Source organism: Centropristis striata, chromosome 9 (assembly GCF_030273125.1).
Source record: "Centropristis striata isolate RG_2023a ecotype Rhode Island chromosome 9, C.striata_1.0, whole genome shotgun sequence".
Classification (NCBI taxonomy): Eukaryota; Metazoa; Chordata; class Actinopteri; order Perciformes; family Serranidae; genus Centropristis; species Centropristis striata.
Window position 1 is genome coordinate 36,588,300 of NC_081525.1, and position 25,664 is coordinate 36,613,963.

Sequence of the window (25,664 nt, forward strand, 5' to 3'; positions counted from 1 at the left end):
GAGTATAGAGATCAAACACAGCCGCAGCGGTGTGTGTGTGTGTGTACACATGAACATACACACACACAAACAAAATACACACAAAAGCGAGCACATCAATGCGTCTAAGCGATGCTGATCCGTCTATGGCAGCCCTCATCTTCTTTTCTCTTTGATTTTTACCATTTCCCTCCTCCAGATCCCTTGTTTTTTTTCCTCTCCTTTTTTAATCCGGTCATACCTGTAATCGGGCTCTGCGACAGGAAACTTCAGAGAATCAATTAGTCCTCGCCTCATCCGGGAGCCAAGACGATTCCTCTCGACTTGAGCCGCAAACTCCTTCTATCAGGAGTCATTCTGCCTGCCTAACACCCAGACTCCTCTCTCCTGAGCCCGGATAGGTTTGACTCTAAGCCTCTAAAACGTTGACAACCCAAAGCGCCTTTCTCTCGGCAAGCCCTAACCGCCTGCCTCACCCCGGCCCCTTCTCCTCTTTCTAACCGTCGTTGCTGCTAAATAAAGAAGGATTTGTTTTTCCTCCCCGGCGGAACTGTGATAATGATGCCGCGTTACGGCGTTTCATCCACAATTTAATAAACAGTCTCTTTTAAAAGAATTCAAACTCCATCTCAACACTAAAGCGCGATGAGAGTGGATATGAGAGGGGAAAGCTGGTGACTCCGGGCCTTTTCTTTGTCCCGGGGGGAAAGTTGGCCACTGAAGAGGCAGCATTGTGGACGGTGTTGTTTTTAAATGCCGCCACATGGCACAAAAGGAAATGCAAACCTGGGACTCTTCTGCTGGCTACAGCAGGCCCTCGAGTGGAGTCTGGAACAAACAGAACATTGAGGGGTCAGATTTAATCCCCCCGCCCCTGCCTTTTGTATTCAGATTAAAGACTAAGGAGGATTTGCAGGAGCCTGGAGTCTCTTGTTAAAAGACTGTGTTCTCCACTTAACCTGCAATTTACCTGTCACTTAAGCCCGCTGCAGCTATCATCCACACCTCTGGTAGTGAAAGGGGCTGTGTATTTTTCTCTGTTTTTTTCACAACTACAAAAAAAAAGGCCTTATGTTCAGCTGAGCATAATGAATTCCCTGACAGATGCTGATTAAAGCAGCAGTTTGTTAAAGATACTTAACACTTTGGAAATAAACAGAAGTGAATTTGCGTCTTGTGCGCGCGCACACACACACACACACACACACACAGTCTACTTCTAATAAACCAGAAATCACTGCTTGACCAGTCGGACTGTTCTGATGAGGTTGAACTCGGTGTGTATTCTCTAGAGTGCCGTGAAAGAGATGCCTGCAGGACACAGAGCCGAAACACATTGTGGAGCTTCTTGACTTGATTTGTATTGCCAACCCTCCTCATCTGCTCTACTGAAAAAATCCTGCCATGAAAACCTGACCTTCTTTCTCCCTCTCTCGCAGAGGCCGAGCATGATTCATCTCCTCCAAACCAAGTCGGGGGAATGAATGAAACTGCCGCCATCATTCTACCCCGCCTCATCCATTTCATCCTCTCCTGTGAGTTGTCTTGCCCTCCGCTGGACGGCCATAACGCCCCTCTAAATCTTCCTCCTGAACAGAACTTGCTGGGTCCACGGTGGCAGTAAAGTGGACCATTCGTTTTCACAGCACAGCCAAAAGGAGTAATGGGAGTGATGTTGAGACATTATCAGTCACTCAGTGGCTGCCAAAGCTCTGTGAGCTGCCCCCTTTTTTCATTTAAAAAAAAAAAATCATGTGCAGATGCCCACCAAACAACCGCACAGCTCTTGATGGAGCTTTACACAAGTCTTTGATACGTCCCTTAATCTCCACTAAACTATCCCACTGGTTTTAACACCCTTACGCATTAGCCTATGTCTTATAACTTAAGAGTTTATCGTTAGGAGCTAAATTTAGACGGCCTTTCTTAAGACTCAAGGCAGCTTGGAAGCTGTGTGCATACAGCGTGCAAAATTATAAACCTTCTGAAAAGCGTTCATTGTTTTTAGGAATGGGTACCTTCTTCGAGAACAGATTAAAACAGTTTGGAGGAACAATCATCTGGATGGAGGAGATAATTTTTCACTTGTGGACTTTCAAATCAAAAGAAAGCAAAAAAGTCTTTCAGTAAGAAAACAGAAGTCACTCATCTGCTTTGTGTTAAAGAAGATCGCTCTCTGCTGTGTTTTATTTTTAGAACGTTTCCCGTCCTCCTTCTTATTTCCTTGTCCCTTTTTTCCCCCCAATCTCAGCCAAACCTGTTCTCTCTGGTGCCCGAGAGAGTTGCCGTCTTTATTCTGGAGGACCCCACCTGTCCGCCTGCACGTCAAACCCATCCCCGGTGGGCTTCTGTGTTAAATTCCAAACTTAAAACCCATTACTGAGCTATCAGCCCACTCATAATGCTGTCTAACGACCTCATTTCCCTAAGTGTTAGCCCTGTCAGTCACCAGAGGCCCTGTCAGCTACGCCGCCCATGTCCGAGGGTCCCGGCTGCTCTGAGGCATCACCGCCACCGCCGCCGCCGCGCACACCTCGCCTCGGCCCGTCCTCATCAAAAACAGGATAGAACGCTCAATCTCTGAAAACATGTCAAGGCAAAGTGACTGGGGACACAGGGGGTAAGAGACTTTGGAATGAAAGTGCCGGGTATTTCATTTACCATATCCACTCTATTAGTCAGAGCGGCACAGTCAATCAGGGCCCCATTTTGATTCGAGGGGAGTCAGGGGAGAGAGAATTGGGACACGGCAAAATGGCTGACGGTCACGGCGTGGCTATTCCAGCTCAGCCCAAATCAGTTTGAGGAGTTGGTGTGTGTATAAAATGGATTATTACCATACGGATCCAAAACGTCACCGCCTGTCCTTGTTAACCGGAGAGGTGGCAACTGAGCATGTGCGGAGAGGAAAGAGGGGACGAGAGGGTCGACGCTGTGTGTTCGTGCATGTGCGTGTCCGCTCACTGTCTCCTCCCCAGGTCTCTCAGCGTACCTTTCTGTGAAATCATTTGGTAAATATGGAAAGGGGCCCCTAGGCCACACAGGCCTGGCCCCTCTTTAGGAGTGGATAATTGACTCCTTTTCCTCCTTGATAATTCATTGCTTGCATATGCCAGCTAATACATCAGCTGAAAACTGCCATGGCCCTCATCTCCCTTGACACACACACACACACACACACACACACACACACACACACACACACAAGCACCCAGAGGAATGAGCGACTGTGGAGAGCATAAAAAATGGGGATGACAAATGGGAGCACTTCTAGATCTATGAATGAATTATGTCTTCTAAATACCTTGAGCAGAGGCAACTGTCAGCCGCCGTCTATACTAATCTGGGACAAAATATGACCAGCTCCGCATTAAAAAGGAGGGAGCAGGGCTGCTAGAGAATGAGGCGAGAAATGAACGAGCAATCAGGCCATTAAAATGTGCTGTCTGATTCAGCTTTGTTGGACATTTGCACATTTATCATGAGATGGAAATATCCTCCCCCTTTTGTCATTTTAATGCGGCCCCTTCCATTGAAATAGATTAGGATTATTCCAACAGGACAGAGATATCATTTGTTTTACAATAGCCAGAGTCAGCACTCACAACAGTCATTAGGAATTAGATCAAGCCGGCTGCTGTTTGGAGGGACGCTTTGCAAACTGAAAAGAAGGATAAAATTAATGGCACTTCACTTCCAGAGGTGGGATGTTAAACGCCTGTTCTACCCGACAACAGAGGTGGGACGGAAAGACAAATGGCTTACACCAGACGCAGGGCCACACTGTATACGAGCCGGGGCCGTGTATAGGAAGTTCAGCGTGCATGAAACACACGAGGGTCATTCACCTGGTGATGATTATGCTCACAGAGGAGGTCAAAGACACTGTAACCTTGCTATTGTTCTATCTTCTGAATATCTGGGAGTGTAGTGTATTACCTGTGGGAAATGTATTTTTCAGGCGGCGGTTAGGAGACGACCTGGCTGCGGTTCAGGGGCCGCAGGAGGATCACTGCATCCCTCGGAAACGCGCAGAGCTGCAGGCGGGAGGAGGCGCCAAGGACGGTGCAGTGCAGCCGGGCACTTTGAATGAGCGCAGTTAGAGGCCGTGCTGCGTTCAAGGTCCAAACAATCTGGATGTGGAAAAGTAAAAAATTAAGACGACTAATCCAGTCAACCAGAAATAAGGACAGAAGAATAACTTACACTGCTTTAAATTCACTTAGAGGAACATGAACATTGAGGAAAATATTGATAAAGTAGCTAACTTCTTTGTCAGTTTGTTTGATTCCATAATACAACTTGTTTTTTGTTGGAATAATGCGATAACAATGCTAATATTAGGACTTGTTCCAGACTTGTTTTAAGGCAAATAAAAGCATTTTGGAATTAGCATATATGTTGTTCAATATGTGCTGATATGTATGATAAAAAGTTTTTAAAGCAGATATAATGCAGAAAACAGTTGGGTTGATTAAGAAATGGTGTAAGCGATTTATTTTAATTTTATTTATTTTTTACTTAAATGGTCATAAATAGACATATACTTATCATACAGTACTGATGTTTATTGAGCCACTTTATTAATTAATTAATTCTTTCAGTTATCATTTCTAGAATTGGTTGACGATGTAATAAACTGTATGTATAATATTTCATAATATAAATTATTTAATAAAGTTATTTGTCCAAGAAAGCAGCCTTCTGAGTATCCTACCTCTGCATTATAAGTGTGCAGAATCCACATATAGAAGCTGTATTATTATTATTATTCCAGCTCAGAAGCTCACTATATTGGCCACCATACCAGTAATCAAGGAAGTTTTCATTACATGTGATGCTTCTGAAATCTGTATCAAAAGCCTATTAGTCTCAAAAATCTCATATTGGTCAGGCTCTAACAAAAACTTTCATGTTTTTTCTAAGTTAATTCACCTCAAAATTCTAAACAAATTTTAAAATGCTGTTACGTCTGCCCCCAGATTGAAAAACTAAAAATCTGAAAATCTATTATTTCAAACTACTATTTCTGACAAGTCAATTCTCAGTGTCGCTCAGCTGCAGGTTTAAAGTTTCAGCATGATCACACCACAAACTACCCAACTTTGTGAGTTCATAAAATCATCTCATATGATACATACACGTCTTAAACTCAGATTTAAGGTTTCCTCTTTCTGCAGATGAGTGTGGAAACAGCTTCTACAGCACAGTGAGGCTCAAAAGTAACAAACAGCACATTTTTAATGGAGGTGGACTTTAAATGTGTACATGAGGGACATCTCTAGATACAAACAGAAGCAGCACAAACTAACCTACATGTGAACTGAACAAAGTTGATACCAACAAAACACAAGAATTTAATAAATAAAACTGAACAATATAAATTGAATTAATTAACTGTAAGGCCGCATTAGTTTTATCTGGGTTTACTTGGCTGACTGCAGCTGAGTGCAGGCCGAAATGTTTCATGACATGTTAAATGTGAAACCTTAAATTGAGAAGGCTAATGTAAGCGTGCTCGACTGGCTTTCGTATTAATTTTGGATTCAATGTGTTTCAATATAATATAAGAGCCAGAGGCTAAATCAAAACAAACGTAAATGTTCTTACCTCGATATCAACACGACCACTTCTACCTGGCGTGGAAACGCTGTGTGAATGGCGATACTGCCACCTAGTGGCAACAACTCGGTACTGCTGACAGTGAAATACAACAATTTCCTGTTGCTTCAGTTTGGTAAAAAAAAATATATATATATACATAATAATAATAATAATAATAATAATAATAATAATAATAATACCTAATTTATGTATCAATAATGTGCATAATTACGAGGACTATAATGCGACTTATTATAATTATCTTGAGTTTTCTTATAAATGCAGACTAAAAATCAGAGGAAACAAGTGGAGGGTCCCTCCTAAAGCCTGGATTAATTAAAAAACTAAACTTTTGATATTTTATTTATTATGTATTATTTATTTTTAATCTACATTATTTTAGTAATTTGGGTTCAAGCAACATCACCAATATTTTTTTATCTCAAAATTTGTATTTAATTACTTTTTAAAATAATATGTCTCCTGTAGTGTACTTTCATAAAAAAAAGTGCATTACAACGCATCAGTTTGGTAAATAATAAAAGATTTAGGATTAGGATAAATAATAAAGAATTAGGATTATTATATTATTAAAAATGTCTTCTTCCACTGAACATTCAGCATAGTGCTCTACTGCCTGAGAAGAACTTACTCAAATTGTTTTTCTTCCTTTTTCAGTTAAAACAAAAATGACTAAAACAAATATATGCATGATTCTTCTTCTTCTTTTTTGCTAAATAAAATAAAATACTAGTAAAAAACATTGACAATGGGGTGGGGGTGGGGGGATTCTAAACCTAATAAAAAATTGCCATATTGCCATATTTTAAATATGTTTTCAAAAAAAGTAATTAAATAATTCCTGACAATGTAACTATAATCTAAATGCACATTTCCTCAAATGTAATCTGGGTGGATGATTGTTAGGTTTTTTTTGTAATCTGATTACATAATCCCAATTTCATGTTATCTACGCAACTCTGCCTGTTGGTCATACTCACGTGTGGGTAAAATCACTAGAAAGTTAGAACCAGGATAGACAACATGCATAGTGTTTGAAATAAAGGCCTCAATGTCATGAATTCATATGAATTGTTGGGTCTCAGGAGGCTAAAATAGCATATTTCCCAGCTAACATCCTGCTGTCTTAATTATTTCAAATCACCAGGTTACAGGGTGAATGATATGTTTTATTGCTTTAAGAAGTCTTTAATCTAATTTATATACTTCATGAGCACTAAAAGTCTTCTGTCCACAAGGTGGAGCTATAATACCTGATGTAACGTCATCTCTGAGCTGAAGGCTTTTTTTAAATTCGTGTTTATGAAGCTCAGAGTAAAATAATTTATTAAGCTGTTGTATTCGAATCCAGTTCACTGTACGCTCACTGAACACGCTCTAATAGCAGCTATTTACATATAAATAATGACCTCAGCCGCAGCCTTTTGTGAATCACTCAGCTCTCAGCCTCTCACTGACACTTATGTGATTATGAGCCTTCAGCCTCACTATCATTATAATATTCACAAACCATTACTGTAATGAGTGGGGTGGAAATAAATAAAGCTTATCACTCAAATTACACCTTTTTTTTTTGCATTTGTCAATTATCAAAGACAGTTTTCTCTGACAGTAATGTTTGAATAAGTGTTTGATCACAATTAATAACAACAAGAGAGAGTGAGGCTGTTTTTCATTATGGATTCTTTATGGAAACCAGTGCCATAAACAGTCTGAAATACTGGGCCAACAAACCAGGCCTTCAGTTTGTTGGCCGTTCTGTTTTCTAGCACACTAAGCACAGTCATTTTTTACAGATAATATTTCATTTTTGCACAAAGGAAGTTTTCTTTTTGCCTGGAAAACCCTTTGAAACTTACTCAAATATTTCATATATCACTCATGGAATATTCAAGTAATTGTTAAAGTTGTTTTCTGTTGCAGAGGTAAACCATGCAGCACACATGTTTACTTATTTATGACAACTGTATGTACATTATGGGAAAAAATATAAACTGCATGTTGGCTACCAAACTTTGTGATGTCAACAAAATCAGCTAATATGATGCATACACGTCTTAAAGATGTTTTCTGTTCATGCAGAAGTAAAACATGCACGGTTGTGCTTACTTACCTGTATGTACATTTTATATTAATATATACTGAAATGTTGCATTTCCACGTTGCAAATCATTATAGCATTTTGTCATTTTTCATTGTATTCTTTGTATTTTATTCTTAATATGTATTTTTTTCTAATACTAAAAATATCCAATTATATAAAATGGAATAAAAAATAATGTGTAAATACTGTAAACTGCAAAAATGTCTGTATATCCATAACTGTACATCCATAACTGTACACCGTCCATTGTTATGACAATAAAATGTTGTTGAAAAAAAAAAAAAATAATAATGTGTAATTTATTTACTTTTTAATCTAATAAGTACAATTTTTTTACAACCTCAAAAATGTGCCACGGTGCAGATCATTGCACATTAAAATTGACCAGTGCATGGAAAAAATGTGTGTAAAAATGGCTGAGGTTCTGCACTAAATTAGTTTCAGTATGTCATCTGTCAGAGCAACACGACCTTATTAATAGTTCACTGAAATGAGTTCAGGTTGCCAAGACATGTCATCCCTTTTATAGAAACACTGGCGGTCATACATGTGTGTCTCAGTGGATCACTATAGGCCTGGAGCCCTTCACAAGGCTGTAACAGCAGGCGGGGCTGTCCTCTTATCTCTTCCAGTGGTCGGGTTGTGTGTGTGTGGGGATCACACTGTGTGTCTTGCTCTGTTTGTGGACACCAGATGTAAAATGATGAGTAAACAGGACTCTCGCCTTTGCCAGCAGCTGTTGGGTCAGATGCCAAGTGATGGGCAACATGTCAGGAAGGAGCTGTTTGCACTGCCGCAGCTGGCTTTTCTCAGATAACGAATAATTCAATCTTTGCAAGCTAATTTCTTGCTGGACATGTTTGTGCTATTGTGTTTTTACGGCTTCATTTCTGTGCAGTCTGTACAAAAAGGTTTGTTGTTACTTTTTAAATCCTCAGCAAGGTTGCAAAACATTGTTTTTTCATGCACCAGTCAATTTTTTTAGGTTTTGGGCTGTTTTTCTCCTATAACATGTCTTCTTTCAGAATAAAGGAAAGAAAACATCCAAAACAAACATTTAAGTGTATATTTTACTATTTTCTTGCAGACTCACTAAAAGTTAGCATTCTATTGCAGCATGTAGTACTATAAACGTAGTCTAAACCTCATTATTACAGGCATTGTTACAAAGCTCCCACTCTCCTGCACAATATTATGTATTTTACATGTTATTTGTTGTTGTTGCTGTGAATGAGATTCAATATATTGTCTTCAATAGTCCAAATTCCATTAAGAATGTATAAAATCTTTAAAGGCCATTTTCTCAACAAAAAAAAAATTCTCATGCTTTTTCTCATATCAACTTCAGCTACACTTACAAACACAAAATTTACCACATTTATTCCTAACTATATTCTGAAGGTTTGAGGGGTTTGTCTACATAGCATTCATACCCTGATTTATAGAACATTTGTTCCTAAATTGATGTTTTATAGCTTATGACAGTATTTTCTGATTCATTAAATGATAAAAGGAGATATCACCATTTCCAACTGTAAAAAACTTTGAATCTAATTTATCAACAAAATAAAATAACAACTTTGGAACTTGCTTTATCCAATGTTCAGGTTCTTGAAATATATGCAAATTAGTGCATATTCATTGCATATCTAAACATAGCATTTAAGAAAACGTATTATCATTATAATAATAATAATAATAATAATAATAATAATAATAATAATAATAATAATAATAATGACTAGGGAAGTTTCGTGGTTTAAAAAAATTACCATGTTCACCTGTAATGTCTCCCCTTAACCCACATAACTGACAATTAAATAACATTTCAGCTTTATTTATAAAACACATATCAAACATGACGTCAGCAGTAACATACATTAATTTGTTCTTGAATATTCATCTCGACAAGACACAGATTGCTCACTCATTGCACTTGATGCAGGAATGTAAAAACTGAAATTATAACAGTTCTGTCAAAGCGTGTGAAAAAAAAGCAGTGGCTGAGATTTACCAGGCTTACACAGGAACAGCTTTCATGACTCAGAGAAGCTTGGCTGGACATCTTCTTTCCCAACGCAGGTTGACAAGCGCTAACCGCAGCCGAGCCACATGAATGCAGGATTATCTGCCTTAACTGGATGATATATACAATGAGAAGTACACAAACAGGAACTTGGATTAAGGTATCATCTCTTGTTCCTGTTCCTGTTCTGGAAGAGTCCTGGCACTGAGCAACAAACAACATAACACACTGAAAAAGCAACAATCGGAGGTTTAGCACAACACGTTTCTGTCGGGGAGTCTGCTGGTCTTTTGTCCAACCTGGTCTCACAGAAATCTGTGAAATAGCCACGGATTTCGCTTAACTCAAAATCCGTGGAATAGCCACGGAATCGCTCAAATTTCCGTGAAACTGACACAGATTTCGCTACAATGCAAGTTAATGACAGTCATATTTTTCTGGCGAGATCTTCACCACAAAGTGATTACGTACATTCACTGAGTGAATATTTAGAAAATAAAACATATATTTCTCGCTAGAAATGTGATCAAAATCCATGTTTATGCAAAAACAAAGTCAAAATATTAATTTTTCACTAAAAATGAGAGAACTGTCCGCCATGTTTTTTGTTCTGACCGCCGGGACCTTGAAAGTCACGTGACTTGGAACAAACCAATAGCCACGGGATATGACTGTCATTAACTTGCATTGTAGCGAAATCTGTGTCAGTTTCACGGAAATTTGAGCGAATCCGTGGCTATTCCACGGATTTCTGTGAGACTAGGTTGCTTTTGTCAGAAGTCTTCTTGTCAGTCACACCAGACGTTTCCATCCTGCAAACAGCCAATAAATAAGTCCATGCTACGTGGAGGAAGAGTTCAGAGCGGGCAGCATCTGTGTAGGAGTGCTCGCCTTGCTGTCAGAGGTCAAGGCGGCGTTATCATCTCCAGTGACACCCGTGTCCGACATCTCTGGCACGTGCAGCCCATCGGCTCCGTCCCGACAGCCGGTTTGGCCCCCGTGGCTGGAGACGGACTTGTGAGAGAAGGTCGGGGAGTTGGTGGGGCTGAGCTGAACGGCGGTGGTGTCCTGCAGCGTGTGCTCGCTCGCTTCCATCTCAAACGCCGCCGTCCCCATCCGCATCAGTCCCCACTTCTCGCCTCCTTTAGCTTTGTGGGCCATGTGGGCCGGGGGCCTCCTGCTAGCCACGCAGCACGCGGTGAAGAAAGCCAGGGCTACCAATAAAAGAAGAGGGCCGATGACGATGGGGGGGTTGCCAGTAGGGATGAAGGTGCCAAAGGCGAAAGCTCCCACCAGGGTGATGTTGATGCCGGCCAGCATGATGCACAGGCCGCAGGCGCAGCACAGGGCCGGGGAGGGCAAGCTCTGGTGCCCCGGGCCACGCTGCTGCTGGGGGACCTTCTTGGGAGCAGATGGTCTGGAGGTTTTTTCAGGAAGCACCATGTCTCATGGAGAGCTCTGTGAGAGCCAGAGAAGCCGAAGATCAGATGACCGACTGATCACTAAACTCATCACTTCACAAAGAGAGAGATGATGATGATGATGATGAAGAGGCTGAAGAGGGAGAGCAAATGGGAGACGTTTTAAGGCAGTGACCCTTCAACTTGCAGCTCAATTTCTCATTCCCAATGAAAATAAATGAATTCATAATGTTAATTTTTTTGTACTTTGAATGTAAGATTCCAGACTGGCTGTCCTTTAATCAACCAGTTGACTAGTTGATTTAATTTTTGTAATTTAAGATCTGTAAAATTAGTTTCTCCACAAAGAATCATACAAAAAACACTTGTCATGCGCTCATAGATTGCTTGGACATATGTCGTTCATCATGAATAAAGCATAAAAAATTACTAATCAACTGAAGAAATCTTCATCAACTAAGAAAAAGACGAACGATTAGTCGACTATGCCACTAAGAGTGGGCAACCATCATTTAAAAAAGCATCACAATAGACTAATAGGATCCTGTTTATCCACCTTTAAATGTCTTGTTCTGTCAGTCCAACACCCAAAGATCTTTAGTTTAATAGGTTGAAAAAAACAATTTCTGCATGAAAAATCACGCTAACAAGGAATCCATCATTAAATAGCTGATTCTTTTTCTGTGGATTGCCCAACCAATTAATAATTAATAATTACGCTATTTTTTTTTATAATGAGTACATTTACTTTTGATATCAGACAAAATCATTTATTTTGATAGTTTATGTTTATGAATCATTACAACATTTGAGTGATTACATGCTGGAAGAGGTTCCAGTTGTGTTTATTGTTGTGTAACTTCTTTTTATCTGACAAATATCATTAATGCTTGTTTTTTAATAACAAGCAAGTTCAGTCTCCCTGGTTTGTGTTTCTGTGATCATTTTAAACATTTCATTCAAATGTCATTACTAAAACGCTGTTTAAAACAAAATGCTCCATGAACGTGACTAATTAGTTACACCCACTGATAAATGACTCAACAGGTTGCATGTAGACTAATAAAATACCACAGAGAGTGCAACTATTCCTACTGTAAAGACTCATTATAGAACAGAACGACATTTCCATCAGTGATCAGAAAATCTGCACTCATAAGTAAACCTGAAAAAATAATCGTAAAGCGACACTGTTGTGTACTTTTCTCTGTCACTTACCTCGCATCAGACCCATAAAGCTCCTGTTTCACGTTTTTCCGTCTTCCGTCCGTCCATGCTGCAGTTGGAGGAGTCGTGGAGTTGGAGGAGATCTCTCCGTCTGGCAGGTGGAGCGCACAGTGAGGAGGAGCTGCTCCTGCTGCTGATGCTGCTCCCACACTACAGGCTCATATGAAGATGGAGCGCTGGGGGCGCTGCAGGGCCTGAAACAAACCAATCACATATAGCAATGACACACTGATGAAGCTCTGAGAAAAATTAGTAGAAACCTGACTTGTTGGCTCAAAGCAAACCAGAGCTGTACCCATTCTTAACCCTATAAAGCCTGAACCATTAAATAATTGCCAGAATTTATTTTTTTTTTAAACTTGAGTGTTTATTGAACCTGCTGACAGATAATTTTAAAAAAAAATCCAAAAACAATAGAGATATATGATTCTAATTTGTATCATATTTGATACATCAGTTCTTTTTGTGCAATTTGTTGCTCACAGTTTGTTTTTTCTTGAACTAACAAAAACATATAAAACCCAACATTTTTAACCTTCTCAGGCTTTACTTTCTTTTAACATTTTCCTCAAACATGCAAAAATATTTTTCAACATCATACATCTGCTGATATGAAGTTTTCATGCAGCAATGACTGATCCACCAGTGGAACCTGCATATAATTTTTGCTATATCTTGTATTTTTGTGCAATTTGTTGCTCAGTTGTTGTTTTTTTCAACACGTCAGGTTTTTTAGGAAAAAAACATTATGTATAGGTCTCAAAAACTTGTGTTTCAAATATGATGCACTTGGCTTTATAGGGTTAAAGTCATAGTCTTAAGTAGTTTTTTTTTTCTCTTTTTTTTTTCTCTCTGTTATTTCTTTCTTTTCTCCTTATTGTTGTATAGATTTATGATGATTTTAAACTCTAAGCTATATTTATACAGGGTTTATTTTATTTTATATATTATTATTTTTTTCTCAGGGTAAATGTATATTGCAATTGTTTGTAATTTTATTCTATTTTGTAGATGGTGTAATTGTATATTGGATTTTTTTTAGTATTGTGATTTTGTATGTAGTTGTAAGAGCCCAACTAGGGACGGGAGTTGAAAATTAGCTGAAGCTATATCTCTGTATGCAGCACATCAGATGCATGCCCTGTATCTATGCTAACTGCATTGTCCCTATCAAATAAAATACATTCAAATTCAACTCGAGGCTTCCAACCATACACTGCAAAAAAAGCCAACTTGTATTTTTTGGCCTAAAACAGTGATTTAAGTTGGTAAAACTTGGAAATATAAATTATTGACATTTAGGGCAATAATGTAAGTTAGCACAACAAAGGAAGCCAGTTGTCTGCCCAAAAACAAGTTTGTGAGTTGTTGTTACTTATATCTTTAAGTTGGGGTTCACAACAAGGGACAATAGTTCTGATAACTCTTATTTCTTTGTTGTGAAATGCGGGAAAGTGGTGAAATTTGGTCATTAGCGAAAGCTAGTGGCTAACCGATGCTAGCGGCTAACTGACGCTAGTGGCTAACTGATGTTAGCGGCTAACTGATGCTATCGGCTAACTGATGTTAGCGGCGCCGCTTGTTATAGCTACAAGAGTAGCCATATTTATACAGTCTATGGTAGCCATTAGCGCAGGGGTGTCAAACTCAAATACACAATGGGCCAAAATTTAAAACTTGAATAAAATCGCGGGCCAACGTTGAACAAATAAACCTTTTAATATATACCAAACATGTTTTGCTTTAACATTAAATATGGAACCAGCAACGCTTATAAACATACAATATATAACAAAATAGTGCAGACATGCAAAATCAAATTTCAAATAAAAAACACATCAATGTCATTAATTTATTAAATCAAAAATAAATAAAAATCGTATGCCTCTTTTCTTTTTGCATACTTCTGATTTAAATATCAAAATAAAGTTTTTCAACAGGTTAATACATTTAAAAATAAAATAACAAAAATAAATCTAGTATTAGCGGTACATGCGCCGTATAATACCGGCGGGTCAGCTTTTATAGTACAATAATAATATAATAATTTGATATTGGCTCGCGGGCCACAGTTTGGCACCCCTCCATTAGCGTATCAATGCTAACTCAAAATTGTGGTCGCAACATTAGCTGACATTTCATAGCGGCGTTACAATCGTGCCAATTCAGCACATTGCAGAAGTTAGCAGAAGTAAGGATTAAAAGTTATTACAATGTAAAATTATAAATTAGTAAAATTTACAGTTGAGTTGACAAAAATCTGAATTCAGAGTTGAGCAAACTCAAAACCAACACTTAAAATATTTAGTTTAATTGTCCAACTTAAAATTTTATCAAAGTTTGTTGCCTTGAAATTTTGAGTTCACACAACTTTTCGTTTTTTTGCACTGTAGCTTCCAACGGGCAGTCCACAAACCAGTGGGTGACGTCACGGTGACTACGTCCATTATTTATTTACAGTCCATGGTAGAAACTCAAATACTGATGGGAAAATTTCACATCCACAGGGTGAAGTTTTCCAAATCCCTCCCCAACTTTAATGTTTTCACAAGAGAATTAAAATGTTATATCGAAACTTTAGAGTTGATGTCAAATAAAAAATGTGAACGCACTCTCATACACTTTAAAAACGTATTTTCAGAAGCCCCAGAATAATATAAAGGGAAGCACCTTATACCCTATGTGCCTTGTTATGTTTATATATATATATATATATATATATATATATATATATATATATATATATATATATATATATATATATGTATATATTTAATTCTATAGATACTGTAACTGACATTTTTCATCTTGTTTAAATCCTGAATGCCTGTATTTCTGTCATTGTTAATAAAGATCTGGGGAAAAAAAAGAAACTCAAATACGCCGGATGTTATATAAAATACAGAATGAAATTGTGATGAAGCAGTGGTGGACTGTTACTACTACTTCATACTTAACTGTATTATGTTTTTAAAGGAAAATATTTTACTTTTTACTCCACATTCACTTGACAGCTTTAGTTACTTTTTATATAAAAGAAAAACATGGTATTATTATAATTATTAGGGATGCAACTAACGATTATGTTATTATAGATAATTCTACCAATTATTTTCTCAATTTACTGTCAATCATTTGGATTTTTTTACATGGCAGAAAAAAATGTCCCCGCGCCTAGGTGATGTCTTCTAATGTTGTTTTGTCAGTCACTACTTTAAATCTTGTCGTGTGCACATTGGAAATGTCCTTCTGCATGAAAAAAAAGTATAAAATGACTAAGTCAACAAAAGAAATCTTCATCAACTCAGAACAACATTAACAATCAGTCAACTTTGCCACTAGGAGTGGGCAGCCATCATTTAAAAAAGCATCACAATAGACTAATAGGATCCTGTTAAATGTCTTGTTCTGTCAGTCCAACACCCAAAGATCTTTAGTTTAATAAGTTGAAAAAAGCAATTTCTGCATGAAAAATCACCCTAACAAGGAATCCATCATTTAATACTTGATTATTTTTCTGTGGATTGCCCAACCAATTATTCAAGTAATCACTGCAGCTGTAGTTAATAATATATATTTGATGCAATAAGACTAATCCACCCAGTAGTATACAAAGTATCTCTAATTGGCTCCACCTTGATGAATTGCAGCATAAATTTGGCATTATATGTATTCATTAGACTGGGAAAGGAGCCATTCTGCATAAGAGTACCTTTACTTTTGATATTTTAAGTACCTTTAAGAATAATACTTTTGTACTTTTACTTCAGGATTTTGAATTCAGGACCTGTAACTGAATGTTTTCAGACTGAAGAATTGCTACATTACTTCCAAGGCTGTGAAAATAAACACATTTTCATTGTTAGGATATTCGGGCCTTTCAGGATGTTAAATGGATAAACACACTTCTTCTGTTATAAAATGTCTCAGCAAGGACACTGCCTCTGTCGATTCAATCTGTGATTAACCTGTGTGTGCAGGTTAATCACAGTTGCTTCCAGTCCTTCAGCATTCAATATAAAGGTAGAAAAAAAACCTTCACTAAATTGAAGCTTTGCGCTTCATTTACTCCCCACGATTTGCTCAATACACCTGAATGAGACGTTGCATTAAAGAGACTCAATGTAATGCACATTAGACAGAAGATGTTTAGGATCTTTTTATTGAGGACACAGCATACGAGGGGGAATTTGCTCCAACACTTGAGAGCTTTATGCATCAGACCCCATAAGAGCTTTGAAAAATTTCAATTTGTTTCCATAATCACACACCAATTATATTGTTACATTAATGAGAGAAAACAAACACGTCCTTTTATGATTCATAAAGGGAGTGAGGGGGCTTTAACATAGCAAGTCGTTGTTTCTAATGTGTGTGTTCGCTCTGAGCAAATCTCCGTCACATCCTGCCAGCCTGTGAAGGCCCTTTGTTGCTATAGGGATGGGGTGTCCATGGAAACAGTGTGAAGTCAGGGGACGTGTCATTAGCGGGGCACACATAAAGGTAATAGAGTGAGGGGAAATAGAGGTGAAAGACTGCAATCAGTGACCCCATTCAAACACAGACAGGGTCCATAATGAGAGAAACAAAGAGCAAGTAAAAATATTTCTTTTAAAAAAAAAAAAAGTATCAGCAACCTGATGGACTCAAGGAAATTTAAGACGGAAGTCTTAGCATGGTCACTCCATTATTCATCCCATTGGCACATATAGAGCCAGTCACAGCACCAAAAACTATAAAACTGAACAATATACAAATACTTGTATAAAAATAAATCCCTTCAACCCCAGAATGGAATCCTCTTTGTTACTACAAAGTGTAACATCAACTTTTTATAAACCGTCTTTAAGTCTCATTAGCTACATAACATATGCAATGCTCACATTTCATGTGTTTCAGACTAAAAACACTGAGATCAAATCACTAAGACAAGAAGAAACATTTTTGGGATGGCGTTACATTGGTACAGTACAAAACGTGCAAAGACAAAGTGTAAAAATTAAAAAAAAAAGGGCTTGAGGTAATGTTGGACTCTAATGATGATAGAGTTAAAAACCACTTCAAAGATAATTATTACTGTAGGCTTTCAATTTCACATTGTTGGAGCAAGCTTGTTATTTATGGTACAATATTCTCCCTCTGAGATAAACTAAGTAAGTGACTTATGTTAAAGTGCTACAAGTAGCCTGAGTTGAAGTGAAAGCTAGATATGATAAGAAATACAAGACTATTTGATCAAAGGGGTTTCTCCAACATCCGGTCACATACCTGCACTTTCTGTAAGCTCTACGTAACTACGACAACAATGGCTTTAAAAGGCGTTTTCCAGAGACGGACGGTCTCTTCTGAAGTGTAGTCCATTTTTTATCCTTTAAACCGCATACATCACCACGCATCAAATCACATACACGGACACGCTTGAAAAAGCAAAAAATAAATTAAAAAAAATAAAACGAGAACTCGCTCCTTTCTTCCAGTGTCTGAAAAGCAACATGCAGCATTTAAATAAAAAAATTAACCAATACAGATTCAGACATGAAAAATTAAATATTAAAATATTGCATTTGGACAGCAACAGCTGCAAAACTGTGCTGAAACCCATGTAATGCTGTGTTGATGATTATATTATGTAATATAAACTGCTGGCGTTAAGAGCGGTTTCTGCTGCTTTGAGGTCATCGCACATGTTATAATCATCGATAAGAAAATAAAAGAGTCCGTTAAAAGACCAGAGCCTGACCGACTTATTGGCCTATCACAAACATATCAGTATAACTGGCGTAGTTTTGGATATGCACCGATTTGAAAACTTTTAGACATAAAATGCAGCAAACGATGCTTAGGGTGATTAAGTACTGATGTCATATAGTTATTTATTTTATTTCTTAATTTAAAAGGGTCAGCAATTGACTGCTATTTATTTTATCTTTATTTATTTGTTTTTATTACTAGAATTGGTTGACATACATTACATTGTATTTATAATGTATAATAAAGTTAAATATCATTTTCAGATCGGTGCGCAATTGACATTTATCATCCCCTTTAAAATCCTTATCGGATTCAAAACTCCCATATCGGTCAGGCTCTAGTTAAGACTAACTATAAAAAGTAAACTATTTTATACTACACGCTATTCTAAAAGGAAACAGTCCTTGTTTAAACGTCAGGCAGCTTAAAACACTTCCTGGACAAATCTCAGGAGTTAAAACTTAATTAGGAGGTTGTAGCTGATGATTAACTGTCCCCTCGGTGCTCAGCTCTGCAGAGGTGATAGGATTACTGGCCATAGGAAAGAGCTTAAACACCAGGAACAGTTAGTCACTACTGATACCGTTTGGCTGATCTGAGGCTCCCTGTGAGTACAAACACACACACAAGGAGCAGGCAGAGGCTAGAATCAGTCAGAAAACACGACGAGGGGACTGGTGCCTGGCCTTCAGTCTGTGAGGTCATCTGATGCGGGTGTGAAGTCCCCGGTGCGCAGAGCGTTGGACTGCGCCCGTCTGCGGGCGAGTCTGGAGTTGGAAGGAGGGGAGAGCCTCATGGAGCAGACGATGGCTCCCACATCCTCCTGCTGCTCGTCGTGCTGCGATAGCTGTCGGTTGAAGGCGATGGCTTCTGCTGCAAACTGGCTCAGGTCTTTGGTGCTGCTGTTCCTGGAGGAAGAGAGAGGCAGAAGAGGATTTGAAGGACCACTTAATGTTTTTATCCTTCCACTGTACACATTCACATGTCTCATGGTGATCTTCCTGCCTCTTCTCAGTAGCCGTGTTTCCATTAAAGTCGAATTGAAAAGAAAATGCGAAGTCCCCGTCAACTGGTTTAGCGCAAATAAACAAAGCTGCATGAACATATTTTCGTCAGAAGATGGCGGGTTTTTTTTAATTTAATTATTTAATTTTATTTATTTATTTAATTTTATTTTTTTTCTGTCTGTTTTGGTGTCTGTCTTGGCTGTTGCTTGTAAGTGTTTGTGTTATATGTTGAAAAATTAAAAATTAAATAAATACTTTAATAAAAAAAATAAAAAAAAGAAGATGGCGGTGTAATGTGTTGTTGTAGGCTGATCCACTAGTAAACAATAGAAGAAGAAGTAGAGATTAAGTGCGAGAGAAAAAAACACAACAACAAAGGGGGTTGCTAATTGGACTATTTTAGCCACCCATGAGTGGAAGTAGAGAGAAGTTTTCAGGAATTGGATTCAACTGGGCAACTTATAATTGTTCTTTCATATCAAAGCAGAAACAGCTGATCAGTCATGTGAGAACTTATTTAGAAAAGCATTTCCATCTCCCGTTTAGTGCACTAACTATTTAAAAAATTGCATAACAGTTTACACGCTCGCTGGAAGTGGTTTTTGTCTTTTTTCTAAGTTTTATAGTATATTTGGTGTTTATATCAAGCTCTTCTCATGCACATCTTTAAAATGTGCATAGATATTTGTTGATGGAAACACGACTAGTCATTCACAGCAAACACATCAGCTCTACAGTCCTACCAAAAAAATTATAGAGCGGTGTTGAGTCCTCTCTCTATGGGAAACCTTTGCTGATTTTCAACCACCTCAGTGTTGCTGCAGTGCAACATGAAACGTGAAACATGCAGCACCCACAGATCCCTACTCATTTATTAGCAACAGACTGCCAGATGACACAGTTGCAGTTGAAAATCAGCCAAATTTTAATTTAATCAGAATTAATCCTGGTAGAGCATCTTCAATTTGTACATTTGTTTTAAGCACCTTATGAACTTCATAAGTCCATCTGACTTTAATTTCTAAGCGGTCGTACCTCTGTAGAACATGAGGAGTTGGAAGACCTCTCTCTGGAGCGTTCTGTAAAAAAAGAAAATTATTAATAAAAAAATAACATTAGTTGAGTGACACACTGGTTTTGCATCAGACACGATGAGAGTACCAGGTGCAAAACAGCTCATCTAGTGCACGGATGAAAAGATACCCACCCCTTGCACCCAAGGGTGCTTGAGGACCTGAGCAGCACTGAGGCGCAGGGTTGCGTCCCGAACCAGCAGCTTGGATATGAGATCCTTGGCCCCCTCAGTGATGTGATCCCAGTCCTTGTCAGGAAATTCATACTTGCCCTGCTGGATGCTCTCAAACAGGTGACTCTGGGGAGAGAATATGACACGACATCCTGTAAAACTGTTCAGATGCCGGTGGGTTTTGATATGAATTTGTCGCAAAGCAGAAGGAAAACTCAGCTCTGAAGCATGTTTGGTGTTGACTAAATGCTGCAGAGAGATTAAACAAGAAAACCTGGATTTAGATAATAATCAGCGAGAGAGGAAACCAATTAAAGTCCAGCACTACAGATGCAGTCACAACTAGTTAAACCTGTACAGTCGTACATTCTTGTTCCTATAATACACTTAGATTAAATATGACTTAACTAAGAGACACATGTACTATAATTACTGTTGAGCAACACAGCCTGGCTGTAGCAGGCAAACACTATTTATAGCAGGTACAATAACTGCAATACAATATCTATCCTATTTTTAGGGCTTTGGGCTAGCCAGTCCGGTGGATATCCACATAATGGATATCTAAAGCAAGTCATTATTTACATTTCAAATAGCAACTTCATGGATGCTTGTTACAGGTGTTTTTTTTGGGGTGGTCAGTGGAGATTCATTCAGCTAATCTCTGTTAACAGATGGTGCATGTGAATACAGACCATCCCTCATAAAAAGCTAAACATTGCCAGATTATAGGCAAGGCAACCAATAGTATATGGATTACAAAAGGAAACAGAACGCTTCTGATACCAAAATCTTGCTCCATTGCAGACAAACTCTACATTTATATCTCCATGAGGCAACCCTTCTGGCCTCGCAGTCATCTATTTTTTCCTGATAATGGACATCTTGGCATGCATTAACCCGCTTCTTGCCTGTGCTGCTTGCTAAAAGAAAAAAAGTGTCACTTATGTTATCCTGAGTTTTGTAATCAAAATGGAAAAGTTTTCACAAGCCACAACTCTAAAAGATATGTTGAATTTGTACTCAGATCAATATCAATATTTTCTCAAGCATCCAGATTGTCAGCCGCAGCCTGAAGTAGCAATTTGAAAAGCAAAAGATGGTTTATGTGATAAAGAATCAACAAGGTCAGAGGAGCAACGTCCTTCTTGATGCTTGCATGTTCCAGAGTCCTAACCTGCTGTGTTCAGAGGACGAGGCACTGAAGGATGACAGTGTTGTAAATAATTGCAATAAATTGCTAACGGAGGCTTTCACTGCATGGCTGTTGCTATGGTTATTTCTAGCCAGCGCATACATTTATAACAGTGAACAGACAGTTTAAAAGGAACAGTATGCGATTCAGGAGACCTGGGTATAAGACTCAGACATTCCAACCATTTCTATAATTTTCTGAAACCACCAATCTGTCATTCACACACACTGTAAACAATGTAGGAAATGAACGCTTAGAAGAGGGTCAGGTGAGATGGACACTGAGTGAAGCTGATTGATTGAACCTACCTGGCAGGTCCTGCAGGTTTCTCCACGGTCCCAGCCGCAGTCGGTGCCACAGTGTCCTGTGAAGGGCGGGCTGCCGCTCAGCAGGATGTAGAGGATGACCCCGAGACTCCAGAGGTCACAGCGTTTATCATAGAAGGAGGCCTCGTCGGTGAACACCTCCACGACTTCTGGAGCCATGTACTCTGCTGAGCCACACTAAAAGTAAGACACAAAGGAAGAGTCACGCAACTGTTAAATTAGTAAGGGATGTCTGTGTGTGTTATGAAATTCAAAACAACTGTTGAAATAACTGTTTCAACAACAAAACACTGTTACCGGTGTAGTGAGCTCTGGAGTCGTTATGGGCGTACAGGCACTGCTTAGCTTCACTCCACTTCCCAAGTCAAAATCACAGATTTTTACTGGGGACACCTGAGTGGGAGGAAAATGATTATACAGTTATACTCTAGGAAAAACTAATGTCCTTCTGAAAGCTTCCGGTCCTTTGAAAAAGGCACTTACCCGATCAGTGTATTCACAAAGGATGTTCTCCAGCTTAAGGTCTCTATGTGCAATGCCTGTACAAAAGCACATTGTCATCATAAGGAAATGAAAAAAAAAAATCTAATTGGATCTTCATAAGATAGCTGTTCGAATGTTGACCTACCTTTAGTGTGTAGGAAGTCGAGAGCTTGGGCAATGTCCCTGACCACCTTACTAGCCTCCAGCTCATCAAAGTGCTTCCGGTTCTGGATGTGAGTAAGAATGGAGCCTGAAGAGAAATAAATAAATCAACAAGTTTGTAGAAATCAGCGTGTTTATAATGTGAAAATGCTGAGTGTATGCAGATGCAATTACTGTTGAGATTTATTTTTTACTTACCACCACGCAGCTTTTCAAATACCAAATAAAAGCAGGAGCTGTCTTCAAAGAACTGGATCAACTCCAAAATATTTCTAGATCGAGACATTTCCCAATGATTAGAATCTCTTCCAGTATGTGTTTGTCTTCATTTTGTTAAAAAAATTGTCTCATACAAAATAAACTCACTTGTTTCCTTGACACTGATAGAGTGTTTCCACTTCTCGAAAGACTCTGCTGCGGCTGTGTCCTGCACTTTTTTCTATGATCTTTAAAAAATAAAAATAAAACACACACAACAGAATGTATTAAACACAGCAAAATGTGTTGGTCAAGTACAACCCAAGCAATATTTTGCTGAAGGTTAATTTGGTCAAGCAGTAGTAGTACACATTTTACAACCGCAACACAATAAAGTCCAGGACAAACTATGTCAACATTTTCTTATGGCACAAAGAGCAGGATTTTAGGGACTCATACAAAAATAATCATCACTCAATCTTCTCTCAATCATCACTGTGTGGTAGGGTCTGTGTCTGTAGCTAGAGGTAGCTATGAAAATGGCAGACAATGCACCGAAAACCCCATATACTGTATAGTTAGGCGAAAAACCAATGGCACAAAGCTTGTTATAAAACAAGAATGTGGGTTTGGCAAACGCTTCTGGTGTTGTTGAGCTGGACAGGATGGGCCAACTGTAAATGTTTTGTTTACAAACCACAGTGGACATATCCTACTCAATTTGCCCTTTACCATATTAAAAAAAAATCTTACTTTGTTACCTACAAAATATCCTTACTCACCTTCACAGCAAACTCCTGTCCATTCTGCAGACTTATGCATCCTTGAACTTTAGCATAAGCCCCTTGACCTAGCACCTCATCTGTCAGCTTGTAGAGATCTGAAATAAATGTTACATATGACTGAAAAAGTTGTTGGTGTCATCTTTTGATTTTTGATGTCTTACAATAACATTAATTTCATTACCATCAAAAGTGCCTGTGGAGCTGTCCGTCGCTCTGGTTCTTTTCTTCTTTTTTCTTTTCGCAGCATCGGGGATATTCACTGGCTGGCTTTTCTCAATTTCTATAGTGAAGCAAAATGTCCAATATGCAGGCAAACAAATTATTCAAAACTGTACTGATTTTGCTGGTGTGGTACTATATGCACTGTAAGTTTCATCCTATCCAAAACTGTTGTGAATCATAGAGCCATTGTACCTGCTGGGCCTTGGGAAAAGTGCTGTCTCTCCTCTGAAGCGACCCCGTTCTCCTGAGTTCCCCCACAACTCTGCCCCACTTGGCCCAGAGCCAGGGAGTTACCCTGTAACAGAGAAGGAGGCCGAGTGGAAAGCGAGGGGGGGGAGAGAGAGGAAAGTGCGAGAGTAGCCAGAGTTAAATCAGGTGGTGGTAATGTAGAGAAGGCACAAGAAGGAATAATTCTCTCACTTTGTTCTCAGTGCTTAATTGTAAAAAGTCTAAAATTTGCCACCAACTTTACTCTTACTGAACAAATCCAACAGACTAACATGTAGCTTTGCAAAAACATGACCCACTGTAGTTAAACAGATGCATTACAATCTATCTTATCTTCCAGTGTGGCAGCCTGCCAAACCAGTGGCCCGAGAATACGGGAAACAACATGACAGGCCTTACCTCACCCTGGATATTACCAGAAACATTTACATAATCAGTAACAGAGCATGACTCATGGGAAATGATGAAACATCTACTTTTCTTTACAGATAACCTCGACAGTCTGTTTACCACTTCCTGGCCGCTTATCCATAGGGCTTTATACTTCCTGATCGCTTATCTATGGAGCTTTATCTATCACACAGCATGTTTTTGAGAAATGCAAAGCTTCGTAATCATCCGTGTTAGAAGTTCAGATCTCACCTGGAGAGAGTGCTGGAAGGTTTGCAGCTCCGTCATCACGCTGTGCCTCACCATATCTGCCAACTGAGAGCACATCGTAAATACTGAGTTAGTCTGGAATCAACTAAAGTAGACACACAAGACAACAAGACATGTAAAGTAGTGGTAAGTCAAACAACTTGAGAAAGAGCAAACATGAATCATCCCGCTTTACGTAAACCGAAAACAGGTTCCTCTTTTGTTCCACTCTCATTTGTGGTAGTTGTTTCGGTCTAGTCGCAGTTGAGTGAAAGAATAACGTAATGTAATGCCATACATTGGACTTCTTATTCTATAAAAATCGTTAGACCACCTTTAAAACTACAGCAGATGTTGAATTTACTGTTGATGTCCTGATGAAACTCCACACACACCACAACCACCACAATGTTTAATACCGAGTTGGCATTAAACATTAGCACTGTTGATACCCGTGCCAAGCAATGTATAGAAGATTAACCAGAACATTGGCAGAGCTAGAGTAAGCGTTCACTGCTGACTGTATAATCCGATGTTATTGTCGTTAGCCTCAGCTAGCTAGCTAGCTTGCTAACAAGTACCCCGAGTTAGCTTGTCATACTGATTAACTCCTTTTGTTAGTTCGCATTTAAATAACGGTCAGGTCTAGTTATTACAAAAACATAAATGTAATAAAGCTTTCAAACCTGGACTCTATGTCCAAACCAGCCAATTCCCCTCTGTCAAAGCCTCGCACAGCTGATGTAAGCATCCATTGCTAGCTGAGATCCATCAGTCAGACAGCAGTGACGCACAGGGCGGGAAAATACATAAACAGACGTTTGCCACGCCCCTTTCTGCATTCTCTCTCTTCCCATTGGACAAAAATGCGGCTGCTGCTGCTACGTCACTTCGCTTGATTCTCCGCCACGCCCAACTCCACGTAGTGGGGATTTTTCGTGCATGATGATGATCTTTATTTACAGCTGTTTGGCAGGTCAGCAGCATTTTTAAGAGGAAGTACGCATCACGCCACATACCTATGATGTGTCATCATTATT

The 25,664-nt window shown here is 38.8% G+C and overlaps 2 protein-coding genes across 2 annotated transcripts; both read right to left on the reverse strand.

The window, feature by feature from the left end:
- Window positions 1-10,453: 10,453 nt before the first annotated feature.
- On the reverse strand, window positions 10,454-12,496 carry LOC131978225 (transmembrane protein 275-like). Its single transcript, XM_059341790.1, has 2 exons — window positions 12,374-12,496; window positions 10,454-11,288 (listed from the first exon to the last, which is right to left on the reverse strand). The coding sequence occupies exon 2, from the start codon at window positions 11,175-11,177 to the stop codon at window positions 10,575-10,577; it is 603 nt and encodes a 200-aa protein (XP_059197773.1). The 5' UTR covers window positions 11,178-11,288; window positions 12,374-12,496; the 3' UTR covers window positions 10,454-10,574.
- A 4,030-nt stretch (window positions 12,497-16,526) lies between these two features.
- On the reverse strand, window positions 16,527-25,375 carry mknk1 (MAPK interacting serine/threonine kinase 1). Its single transcript, XM_059341758.1, is given in 15 exon segments — window positions 16,527-19,041; window positions 20,176-20,219; window positions 20,348-20,512; window positions 21,890-22,084; window positions 22,205-22,300; window positions 22,391-22,446; window positions 22,536-22,640; window positions 22,751-22,824; window positions 22,919-22,998; window positions 23,533-23,630; window positions 23,717-23,815; window positions 23,950-24,052; window positions 24,628-24,690; window positions 25,311-25,330; window positions 25,333-25,375. Coding segments are annotated over 15 exon segments (1,461 nt in total). The 3' UTR covers window positions 16,527-18,821.
- Between the last annotated feature and the right edge of the window lie 289 nt (window positions 25,376-25,664).